A 13,346-nucleotide genomic window follows, 5' to 3' on the forward strand; every position below is an offset into this window, starting at 1 on the left:
ACTACTCTTGCTGCAAGTACATTTATGTGCACATTTTGAGGCACAATAATTATTACCAGATCAAGAGAGAGAGTTTTGTTTGAAAAGCATAAAGTGATGACATCAGCACAGACTGGGTTATACAAGGTATAAACTTCTAACATTTCATCTTAAAAAATAAAAAAATTAACATAGCACAGGTGTATTTTTAATAGCTATTAGTTGCTAAAATCTGCTGAATACTGAGTAAACCCTTATTTAAAAAAAATTGTAGTAGAAAAAATGAAGAATCTATTCTTAGTTATCAGAGAACACTACAAATGTAATTTTCATTTATTTTATGTACAGCTATGATCAGAAGTTCTCGTGTTCTTAACAGTTCTATACTCTCATAACTTCCTTCACCTGTAACACTCCAAGCCCCCTTGCAGTTCATGAAATACACATGTATTACATTATAACCTATTAATCAAATCAAATGCTGAAAAACAGTGCAGGCAGTGTGTTTAGAACCCTAAACTTAAGTTCATTATTTTTTTTCCATATTCACACAAATTGTTGAGCAAGACCATAAAAGAATGGGTATATACTCACTTCTGCTTGCCCAATTATTAGTTCTGCCCATGTTTTCCACTGCGGACATTTATCTCTCTCTTCAAATGTGGTCTCATTTGAACCCCAACAACACTGTTCATGGTTAAACCACAAAGCACTAAGGCAAATGCCTTCCTTTAAGTCAGTCATCCAGTCAGCAGCAATGTCAATTAGACCTGCCAATGCCCCTGTTGTAGAAGCAGTTTTGTATTAATGTTCTGGTAAATAAAAATAATACACAAGCTAAAATGAAGAAATGTGTTGGTGTTAACGGATGTAAATTGAGACTACAGAAAAGCTAATTAAATAGACATTTAATATATTACTGATGTCCAGGAATATATCCTGTCCTCAATACAGTAAGATTAGTATTTGCTGAAGAATCAAGTTCTTTGTATATTTCCCAAATTAAATGAGGGGTTTTTTCTTGCCTTTTTTTCCTTTGTTCTCTAACTGTCCACTGAAACAAAGGAGTTAAGAGGACTATTACATTTCTGTGATGGGGCAGTTTATTTGGCACCAATCCTGCTGGAGACAGATGGGATTCACCTGTTTAAAAGGTGAAAAAGGATTCTAGCCTGTGAGTTGGCAGGCAGGGCTGATTGAAAGGGCTTTAAAATAGATTTGAAGGGGATAAGACCAGGCTCATTAGAGATGAGCCTGGGGGTGGTTAGGGGTGAAATTGATAGTCCAGCTGAAGTGTGTGCACACTAATGCTGCAGTACGGGTAACAAACAGGAGGAGCTGGAAGCCATTGTGCAGCAGGAAAGCTATGAGGTAGTTGCCATCAAAGAAATGTGGTGGGATGACTCACATAACTGGAGTGCTGCAATGGATGGCTACCTGCTCTTCAGAAGAGACAGAAGAGCAAGGAGAGACAGTGGGGTGGCCCTGTATATTAGGGAATTCTTCAACTGTATAGAGCTCAAGGATAGTGATAAGGCTGAGTGTCTGTGGGTAAGAAGCGGGGGGGAAGGTTAACCAAGGCAGACATCCCAGTGGGAGTCTGTTACAGACCACCCAGCCAGGATGAAGAGGCAGATGAAGTATTCTGTAAGTGGCTGGCTGAGATTTCACAATCACTAGCCCTTATTCTCCTGGGAGACTTTAACTTGCTGGATGTCTGGTGGAAAATCAACACAGCAGAGAGGAGGCAGTCTAGGAGGCTCCTGGAGTGTGTTAGCTGACATAGCTGGTAAGTGAGCCTAACATAGGCTGTGCCTCACTAGACCTGCTATTTACAAACAGAGAAGGGCTGGCAGGAGAAGCAGTGGTCAGAGGCTGACTTGGGCACATCGGCAAAGAAATGACAGAGTTTTCAATTCTTGGTGAAGTAAGGAAGGGGGTCAACAAAACCTCTACCTCGGGACTTCTGGAGGGTGGACTTTGGCCTGTTCAGGACGCTGGCTTAGAAGGAATCCCTTGGGAAACAGACCTTAATAACAAAGGGGTCCAGGGAGACTGTACATTCTTCAAGAAGGAAATCTTAAAGATGCTGGAGCAGGCCATCCCTATGTGCCGAAAGACAAGCTAGTGGGGAAGAAGAGTGACCTGCCTGAACAGGGACCTTTCTCTGGAACTCAGGGGAAAATAGAGAGTTTATGACCTCTGGAAGAAGAAGGGTCAGGCAACCCAGAAAAAGTACAGAGATGTCATTAGGTCACATAGAAAGAAAATTAGAAAGGTGAAAGGTCAACTAGAACTCAATCTGGCCACTGCTGTAAAAGATAATAAAAGATATTTTTATAAAGACATTACCAACAAACGGAAGACCAAGGAAAGTCTCCCATTCTTTATTGGATGTGGGGGAAAAAACACTGTCGCCAAGAATGAAGAAAAGGCTGAGGTACTTAATGCCTTCTTTGCCTCAGTCTTCAAGAGAAAGACCAGTTATCCTCAGGACAATCAGCCCCCTGAGCTGATAGATGGGGACAGGGAGCAGAATAGAACCCCTGCAATCCAGGAGGAGTAGTTGCCTGTTGTGCCACTTAGACACTCACAAGTCTATGGGACCAGATAGGACTCACCCAAGAGTACTGAGGGAGCTAGTGGAAGAGCTTACCAAGCCACTCTCCATCATCGTAAGTCCTGTTTTACTGGGGAGGTCCCAGCCCATCTGTAAGAAGGGTTGGAAAGAGGATCCAGGGAACTACAGGCCTGTCAGCATGCCCTCAGTGCCTGGAAAGGTTATGGAACAGATTATCTTGAGTGCGATCACAAAGCACAGTCAGGATAATCAGGGAATCAGGCCCAGCCAGCATGGATTTAGGAAATGCAGGTCCTGCCTGACCAACTTGACAAAGAGACCCACCTAGTGGATAAGAGGAAGGCTGTGGATGTAGTCTACCTGGAGTTCAGTAAAGCCTTTGATACTGTCTCCCACAGCATTGCCCAGAGAAGCTGGCAGCCCACGGCTTGGACAGGTGCTCCCTTTGATGGGTTAAAAACTGTCTGGATGGCTGGGCCCAGAGTGAATGGTGCTGCATCCACTTGGCAGCCAATCATTTGTGGGTGTCCCCCAGGGCTCAGTACTGGGGCCAGTCCTGTTCCTGTTCAATATCTGCCGATGATCTGGACAAGGGCGCACCCTCAGAAAGTTGAGGGTAGGAGGGTTCTACAGAGGGATACGGACAGGATGGGTCAGTGGGTCGAGGCCAATTATGTAAGGTTCAACAAGGCCAAGTGCTGGGTCCTGCTCTTGGGTCACAACAACCCCTTGCAGCGTTAAAGGCTTGTGGAAGAGCAGTTGGAGAGCTGCCTGGCAGAAAAGGACCTGGGGGTGTTGGTCAACAGCCGCTGAACACAAGCCAGCAGTGTGCCCAGGTGGCCAAGAAGGCCAGTGGCACCCTGGCTTTTGTGTAGGCCAGCTGGATCAAAGAGGTGACTGTCCTGCTGCATTCAGCATAGGTGAGGCTATACCCTGAGAACTGCTTCCAGTTCTTGGGCCCCTCATTACCAGAAAGACACTGAGGTGCTGGAAAGAGTCCAGAGAAGGGCAACAAAGTTGGTGAATGGTCTAGAGAATAAGTCATATGAGGAGAGTCTGAGGGAGCTGGGGGTGTTTAGCCTGGAGAAGAGGAGGCTCAGAGGGGACCTCATCACTCCCTACAACTACTTGAAAGGAGGTTATAGCAAGGTGGAGGTCAGTCTCTTCTTTCTCACAGGCAACCAGTGACAGGATGAGAGGAAATGGCCTCAAACTGTGCCATGGGAAGTTCAGGATGGACATCAGGAAGGATTTCTTCACTGAAAGGGTTGTCGACCATTGGAATGGGCTATCCAGGGAAGTTTTAGAGTCATCATGCCTGAAAGTGTTCACAAAAGAACTGGACATGGCACTTTAGTGCTATGGTTTAGTTGATATGATGGTGTTCAGTCAAAGGCTAGACTTAATCTTGCAGGTCTTTTCCAATCTTAACAATTCTAAGATTTACGAATCCTGACAGAGCCTTTGCTTAAGAACCATGGTCAACTTAAGTCAGAGTCAAAAGCAGTATTGCAGTAGAACAAAATTTCAATCAAAATAATTAAAATACATAAACATAAGACCTCCTCATGACTGAACTCAAGGTTGCACCATTTAATATGTACTAGACACATACGAAAGAAAGCAATGGAAACTGAAAAACCTAGTAAGGTTCAAGACCAGAACTTGCTTGCTTTGTTGCTCAGAAACATGGTAAAGCAATGTTAATATACATAGCAGCTAGGGGGGTAAAAACACAACACTGCACGTTCCCACCAAAATTATCAAAAGCAATTTCCAGTAATTATACTCTCCTGGTTTGTGCATCCAGAAGTATATAAACATGCTACGGACTTCACATATGTATTAATTTATATATGATTTGTGAAAGTGATTATGTATATATCTAAGCAGTAATTATACTGTTACCATGCCTTTTTAACAAGCACAGAACTCTAGAACTAATCCAATTTTCCCAGCATTTAATGTAAGATGTCTGTTTGAAATACTTTTTTTTGAAAAACTGGGCAGAAAATTTGTGATTTTTCACAAACCCTCTCCTTAAAACACTGAAGCCTGTAAATTAAGATAGTCAACCTTTTCCTTCCTTCACGGAATTATGGTAGTAGCCTGAACGAGTTCTTAGCCAGGATGGTGGACAACAAAAGAAAAACACAGCAATTACACTTGCTGACAAATACAAGAAAGAAATCATCTTTTTTCATTTACCTGATGCCAAACCAGTTAGCGTGACTACGAGCCATCCTGACCATGCATCGTACAAACTTTTTGTCATCTCCCATGCTGATTCTTTCTTCTTGCTGTTAATCTGCAAACAGAAATCATTATGTATACTTGTATGTGTTTCTCTAACATGAATAAGAGAAAATAATTAAGTATGACATACAAACTGCGTGATGCAGGCTGCAGGCAAATATGCCCTCTCTTTAAACGACAAGTGTTCTGCTTGTATTTAGTGCTTTACATAGATAAATCAGCTTAGTCATTCGGACATCAAACAGAGAAAAGTAAATTTGCTTAATTTAAAGAACTAAAACCCAGGAAATGCATTATTAGATTAAGGGAAAAATTTCTATGATGCCTATCTAGAACATGTACTTGTAAAATTATTTCTCTCCTACATCTTAAATTATTTTTTGCTGAACCTCAAATAAACTATTAGCATACTACCAATAAGCTATTCCATAAGATTCAAATTCCTAAACTTCTGCTTCAAATACAAACATCTTTAGACTAAAAACACGACAGTAAGATGAAACAAAAAAAATGATAACTACGCTGTAATACTTCTAGACAATTATTAGTAATGACACCTAAAGTTATTGTACTGAAAAAATAGCTATTCTTATTTTAGTCTTATTTACTTTATGCACTTAGCTGTAATTTGTGCATAACTAGTTTTATGATTGAACCTTCATTATGTAATTGCATTGTATTCTTATGGGTTTTTCATCTGGTAAAAGAAGAAAGTATGTGCAGCAAACAGTAAAACAAAACCAAACCAAGCCATCACAAACTAACCAACCAAAAACAAGCCAAGAAAACACAAGACTAGACAAGAAAATCTTGAAAACAATATCGCCCCCTTCTTTTTACATGTTTGATTACATGGGCAGTCAGTCTCCTGTCATTCAGGGTATATTTATAAATTTCCCAGTAGTTCTGTGACTATGAACTCTGAACTGTCTTGTCTGACTTTTCTCGTCTTGGACATTAAAATGAGTAACAGCTGTGAGACTTCACTTTAGCTTATCTATTTACAGGTGTGGTCTGACTTGCCAGGATTTGGTCAGGCCCAGCATTCTACCCAATGGCATATTCACTAGACATTAACCTACACATCTACAGTCTAAAATGGCACTGTGTTAATCACTGCTTAGACATCAAATTATGAAATGAAGCATTACGTGGAAACACCTTCTTAATTTTCATTAAAAGCATTCAAACAGGGTACATGTTCTTAGATCAATTGTCCAAGGATCTCTTTTCCTTGAAAAAGCACTAGATAGTGCAATTATGGATATTTTGTTTTTCAAACTAGTGTAAGACCGGAGGTTTTTTTACCATGTCAATGTAAATCAGCATACACATCCTACACTTCCTTCCACAGAGTTAAAAATGATGTTTCCAAAGAAAGTAGAATAATGCTATAGTTTTGGATGTGAAGGAACCTCTCCCCGATCCCTCCATAAAATTACAATCAATTTTTAACTATTAATTTCGTTTAGTGAAAAATATTTAGGAGAAATCATATTTCCAAATCTGTTCTGTTTTTAAGGTTAATTAAAGTAAGCATTCCAAAAGTTTGGAGGTAAGACTCTAAATAGCATATTTCCTCTTAAAATGCTATTAAACAAATTTACTACATGAATGACAGTATCTGGCATGTTATTGACTAATACAACTTCAGTCTGTTGCATGAAAGAACTCCTTGCAGAGTACACTGATAAAGATGAACAGCCTGAACTTTGAAGATCCTCTGAAGAAATCACTAAAGATGAGAAAAGCAGGTCGTGTGATAGGAGAGAAGATAGTTAACGTACATATTGAGACTACTTTTTTGTTAAACATATATACGCTGATATAAGTGGTTAAGAGACAAGAATTTCCACTTTCCATAATTCAAACAACCACAGCAGAGTATATATATATATACACATATATACATAGCAGCAACACAGATACACTTGTGTCAGTATAAAAGCAATATACATCAGTCTTCACTTCTCTGTATAAGTACCACCATAAGCACTATTGTACTATTACAAATACATTTACACTGGAAAATAGTCTTAAATGCACTGGTATGCAAAAAAAGCAGTACTGTAAAAATGGTATTTGGGTGACTGAGACCTATTCCCACCCTATTAAATGACTTTTTCCTTTCCAAGTTAGAATACTGTTGCAAGACTCAACGAAGCAGTGCTTTTTAAACAGTATTCAAGTAGTTCTAGCTGATATAGTTATGAACAAATTTGAAGTACATGTATATATTTGTATATGTTGCTAGATCAGACCTTAATTCCAATATCTAACCAAAAAATATTTTCCAAATACTGTTATTTATGTCAAGTACCCGTCTATGCCTTTCTCTGTCTTTGCACTTCTCTCGAACCCAGTCAATGGTATGGAAGTCATCGTATGTCCCTACTCCGGGAATTGGCTCATCCAGAAGATCCAGTAAATGTGTTGAACTGTTGATATTTCCTCCATTTGTCATTGTATAATGAGTTCCTGCAGCAGATAAAAATAGGAATAAATTAAATTTGTAATAAATGAAGCATTCAAACTCTGTTCATAACACTTTGACATACAAAATTTCTGAACAAGTAATTGAGACACTTTCCATAATATGCATATTCTATTGTCATTTAGGTCTCTCAGTGTTGCTTGTGACTTCTTTTCCCTGTCACTCAGCTGTAGGTTGACTTTGCATATTAGTGACTTTGTGTTTCCATTGGTTAAATAGGAATGTACTAGTCAAATTGCTGTTCTGTTTTGTGTGCACACTCCAGAAAAACTTCAATAGAACAAAGTGGAAAAAATCAGCGGCTTCGACATACATTTAACTTGGAGTTTATTTCAGTTTATGAACTACCAGAAGAAAATCTGATTGTATGAAAACAAAACCAGAATGATTAGACAGAAAGTTCACAGCATCTTCATAAGTTGTCAGTTATTTTCATATATACATTCTATTGATTACCAATCTCTTCTGAATGTTTAAACCAAACCTAAAATACATTATTAACAGACTATCAGCTCAGCTAAAAAGTAACAGAAAGCCAAACAAATACTTATATTTTATTTTCATTTATTTATTCAAGGTAAATCACAGAACAGCCCTCAGCCATGAAAAATTGGAAATACTGTATGAAAAAAATGTCTTCTGCTAATTTGTCATCACTAGCAAGTTCCTTCAGAAGCATCTCACAGAGCAACAGCCCCAACATATTTCTTTCAGTGATCAGAATAAGAAGTGCAGGAGGAGCACTGAGAATTTTTCTCTCTTCAAAACTGATAAAAAGATTTATTTTTTAAAGCCTTCAAATGTCATAAATTCTGTAGTATATTGGTTTGAGGGGGTTTTTTGGAGTTTCTGTGCTGTATTTACAGACCCCAAGCATAATCTTCTGCTGGACAGCTGCCTAAATATAACATGGACACCATTTGCCCACCCAACACAAACTTCTTTTGCAAAGTTATTGCTACAAACAGGACATTGATAATGAAGTTAAGACAGACAATGATATAAGGAGTGATTATTCTCACTTGTTTGACTAAGAACAAGACAATTTGCCCAGTATATGCTGCAACACAATAATCTCTATTCATAAAGATGCAGGGCCAAGGTGACCAAGACTTCTAATCAGTTCAGACAGACACCAGAACTCATGTCACTGGACTCACACTGGGATGGCTAGGCAAGTGGGGTTTTTTTTGGAGCTGGGTTTTCTTGGTTATTTGTTTGTTCAGTTTTGGTTTTTTTTTCCAATTCCAGGCTTCTTTAATTCAGCTTCTTGGTGTTGTCAGCAGAAGTTTCAGAAGTTTTTGACTTACCAAAAAAATAACATAAGCTAAAAAAAGACCTACCTGTAAACTCAAATGCTTCAAATGCTGAAATGCTGCGTTCACTTCCCCAGCTCTCACCAACAACTCACAATTAGATTTACACATAATGTAAAATGTGCCTTTTTCCTTTACATTTGTGAATTCTAAGACCTAGCAGAAGCAGTGTGACACCCGATATTACACTCTGACCCAGAGGTGTGCCTCAGTCATCTATTGCTTCAGAGGCCTTGTCTATGTGTCCTATATATCACAGTGTTTATTTGGACATTTCCTTAGTGGTGAAAGACAACACAGAAGAAAGTAATACAAAAATCATATTAAGACAAAATGCAATCGATAATTTTCAAGATACACAAACTACCATTCAGTACATAAGACAGTGTAAATGTAGGAAACAGCTCCCCAACAACACCAATACCATTCACTCATGCGAGCCTGGCTGCCGTCTTACTTACTTTTTTCTCCAGTCTATGCCATACTAATTTTTCCCTCATCTATTTCCCATAGCTAAGCCCTGTAAATCCCTTCCCAGAGCTGCTGTTAGTCTCTCCTAAGGCAGATGTAAAGAAGCATTACCTATGCTTCCATTAATAAAAGGCTAAGAACAACAACAACAAATTAAATCAGATTTGCTAATAGAGGTAATTGTGAAAATCTTGCTTTAGGATAAGGGATTAAATTCTCTTGACATTTCTAATTCTCATAACTAGAAAGGCAGTCTTAGATACATGTCTGGCTAGCTGAAAGGGCAAGCTGACCTTGTGGAAGAGGTAGTAACAAAATTCACATTGTAACAATTAGTTTAGCTCTCAAAATTAGGATAGTAACAGAATATATCACGAAAATATTATTTTTACATGAAATTAACTTCCATTGTAAAGCAAGGGACATAAATTAAATTCAGCCACAGTTTATTATTAAACTTCTACAAAGTTACAACGTGATCATGCACTTTCCTGAACCTGAGTGAGTAGGGTAGGACAAAAGCTTGTCTTTGCCCTGGGGAAGTTGGTTTTATGCCCTGCTATATATGAAGCAATAACAAACTATAAGGAGCATGCAATTCTACGCAAGGCAAAGGTGAGTTGAGAATTATAAATGTATCACAAACAATAACAGATTATTTTATGCATATCACAAGGTACTGAATTGGAATTCTCTACAGGGGAAACCATCAGAGATGGCATCATATTCACTGCCCTAGACCCAAAGCAGAGCTTGGAGTAGACTACAAAGAATAGTCATTGCCCTAGATACAGTAAAAATCCCATTGAAACGGTCAGGTTCCTACTTTGCCAACATCTGCTGGCACACCAAATACTGGAACATAAGTGATTATTGTATAATGAGAAAGAGACACAGAACAGGATGTGAAGCTGAAGAGCAGGTTTTGTTGAATACAGAGCTGCTATGAACACCTGATGCAACTGAACAGCTATAATCCTGTACCAAGTGAGAAACACACAGCACTGAGCACCTGGTAGAAAGGCATCCCTAGAGAGCACCAAGAAGAGGACAACTTTTCAAAATCTGATGCTCTGTATCTAACATACGTAAGTCTGACAGCAACAGAGAAGACATTTTCCAGCCAATATTATGATCTGTGTAGCACACAACTATTCTAAGGGAGATTTTAGAGAAATCAATACTCAACGCATTTCCAAATTTATCAATACTCAAAACATTTCCAAACTTTCACTTCCCTTTCTACTCTTCCTTCTATAGATTTCACACAGCAAGATGCTCCTTCCAGCTATGAAAATAATGACTCTCATCAGCATAAACACACAAATTCTCATAATTTACTTTCAGTTTCAAAGTGTCATTAAATTTATTTTCAACTTAATTTTGTTAAAGCCCTTACCATAATATACATATTTCATCACATCATTCTAACCATCAGGCAGGAAATCATCATTACACAGATAAATTGTTGCACTTGGCAAATATTCAGAAAGTATTTCCCCTTCCTTCTTCCCCCTTTTTCCCCCATCCTCAAGTTTCAAGATTCTTTTTCAGGCTACATGCTTTTCATCAACATAGAAGCAGTTTTAGTCTTAAAAACCAGAACAAGCACTTAGCCCAAGAAACAGGCACAGTTTCTAGCTATAAGAAAACACCTCCATTTTCCATACGTAGACACCTAAGCCATTCTGTAGCCGCAAAGAAAGTAAAGCCTTTCTGTTATATATGAGTTTACTTATGTTTTTATGAGACTGCGATACTAATGATAAAAGTGGCATGCAGAACTTTTATTATTACTGCTATTCTAAACTAACCTGTGTTACTACAGGGAGGGAAACAGTAATATACTGATCCTCTCAGAGGCTCGGTATGACTCATAGGAACCCTTATAATTCAAACACAATCTTTCCATACTTTGCAAAAATAAGAGAGCTGTCATCCCTTTATTAGCACACTCTTCTCCAATATCATCTTTAATAATCACAGAATGGTTTGCATTGGAAGGGACCTTAAAGATCATCTAGTTCACAGGGAGGGACACCTTCCACTAAACCGGGTTGCTCAGAGCCCCCTCCAGTCTGATCTTTAACACTTTCAGGGATGGAGCATCCACAACTTCTCTGGGCAACCTATTCCAGTGCCTCACGACCCTCACAGTAAAGGATTTCTTCTAATATCTAATCTAAACCTATTCTCTTTAGTTTAAAGCCATTCCCCCTTGTCCTGTCACTATGTGCTTTTGCAAAAAGCCCCTCTCCATTTTTCTTGTAGGATCCCTTTAGGTACTGGAAGGCTGTAATTAGGTCACCCCTAAGCTATCTCTTCCAGACTGAACAACCCCAATTCTCTCAGCCTTTCCTCATAGGAAAGGTGCTCCATCCCTCCAATTATCTTGGTGGCCCTCCTCTGCACTCACTCCAACAGGTCGATGTCCCCCCTGTGCTGGGGACCCCAGAGCTGGATGCAGTTCTACAGGTGGGGTCACACAAGAACAGAGTAGAGAGGCAGAATCCCCTCCCTCACTCTTCTGGTCATGCTGCTCTTGATGCAGCCCAGGATACAATTGGCTTTCTGAGCTGTAAGCACACATTGCCGGGTCATGTCCAGCCTCTCATCCTCCAGCATCCCCAAGTCCTTCTCAGCAGGGCTGCTCTCCATCTGTTCATCCCCCCAGCCTGGACTGATACTGGGGATTGCCCCAACCCAGGTGCAGCACCTGTCACTTGGCCTTGTGAAACTTCATGAGACTCCCATGGGCCTACTTCTCGAGCTTGTCCAGGTCCCTCTGGATGGCATCCCATCCTTCAGGTGTGTCAACCACACCACTCAGCTTGGTGTCATCTGCAAATTTGCTGTGGGTGCACTCAATCCCTTGGTCTACGTCATTAAAGAAGATATTAAATAACACTGATCCCACCACACTCTCAGGTGTCCCTGAGAGACACCACTTGTCATTAATGTCCATCAGGACTCTGAGCCATTGATCACTACCCTCTCTATGCGACGGTCCATCCAATTTCTTATCCATCTAATACTCTATTCATCAAATCCATCTCTCTCCAATTTAGAAAGAAGGATGTTGGAGGGGAGCATGTCAAAGGCTTTACAGAAATTCGGATAAATGACATCTGTAGCCCTTCCCTTGTCCACTATTGTAGTCACTCCATCATAGAAGGTCACTAGGTTGGTCAGGCAGGACTTGCCCTTGGTGAAGCTGTGCTGCCTGTCTCAAATCTCAACACATAACTAGTGAGCTGCTGCAATCACAGACTGCAAGCTTGCAGACAGTAAGCTTCTAGACAGTAAAAGCAACATGCTTTTTCAGGAAAAAGAAACTCTTTAGGGGGATTCCATCACTGTAGGTCTTGCTTGAACTACCTTCTAGGAAGTCAGCTGACTTTTGTTTTCCTTCCACGCACGTAACTCCAAGCTTCCAGTACAATCCCTTCTCACCAATCAGCTTTGGTAATGTTGAAGAACTGCTTCAAATAAAGTTGTTAAAAAAAAAAGTCAATAAAGAACCTAATAAAGAATATTGTATCATGTTGAAAGAAAAAACTGTAATAAGCATTAAGGTTAAGAATAAAACACTGTACTTTAGGAAACCTGAATCAGAATGAGGTACAGCAAAAACAAAAATGCTACATGAACAAAACTAATAAGAGAAGTAGATCCAACACCATAAGCTCTTATCTCTGAAGAAGTAAAGTGTTTTTTCTTTCTTTTTATTTTAATGAGAATGTAAAAAATACAATCCAAAAATCAGTTGAGAAGACACTATTCCTGACAGAAAAAAAAAGTAGTCCTTACCATATCGCTCTCTTACATTCCATTTGAACATGAAGTTATACTGAATGGCAGTTGGCTCCCAACACTGATCCAACCTCCTGCTTTGCCTAGCTAGTTCCTCCTGATGGAACCAGTAGGGACAAAGAAATTACAGAACTAATATTTTACTATATTCACACAAGTTGTTTTATACATTACAGACTTCTCCTTGCCTTATGTCCCTCACTGAGGCAAGGAATATCTCTTCTTTTATATTTTATATATGTGCCTCATACAAGCAGTATTCAATCTTGATTGATGTTGGAACTATGATAAACATGACAAAAAGCTGATTTATGTAGATTACACACAGCATTCTTCAGTGCCATGCATTTTTATGTAGATTACACATAGCATTTTTAAAGGCTGCCTCATCTCCTGTAGCATTGATCCCATGCTCGTCTTTGGCAACTCAGTAGAT

At 39.4% G+C, this 13,346-nt stretch overlaps 1 protein-coding gene across 4 annotated transcripts in view; it reads right to left on the minus strand.

Moving 5' to 3' along the window:
* Positions 1 to 13,346, minus strand: part of CLCN3 (chloride voltage-gated channel 3) — a 72,832-nt gene that overhangs the window by 22,831 nt on the left and 36,655 nt on the right. For all 4 annotated transcript variants that reach the window (XM_051790173.1, XM_051790171.1, XM_051790169.1 and 1 more), the window contains 3 exons: positions 7,137 to 7,294; positions 4,769 to 4,868; positions 574 to 761 (listed from right to left, as the gene is read on the minus strand). In XM_051790173.1, coding sequence (XP_051646133.1) covers positions 574 to 761; positions 4,769 to 4,868; positions 7,137 to 7,294 — 446 coding nt within the window. The remainder of the gene's footprint in view (positions 1 to 573; positions 762 to 4,768; positions 4,869 to 7,136; positions 7,295 to 13,346) is intronic.

This window comes from Manacus candei, unplaced genomic scaffold, assembly GCF_025592945.1.
Source record: "Manacus candei isolate 608988 ecotype Guabito, Panama unplaced genomic scaffold, ASM2559294v1 h1tg000028l, whole genome shotgun sequence".
NCBI classification, from domain to species: Eukaryota; Metazoa; Chordata; class Aves; order Passeriformes; family Pipridae; genus Manacus; species Manacus candei.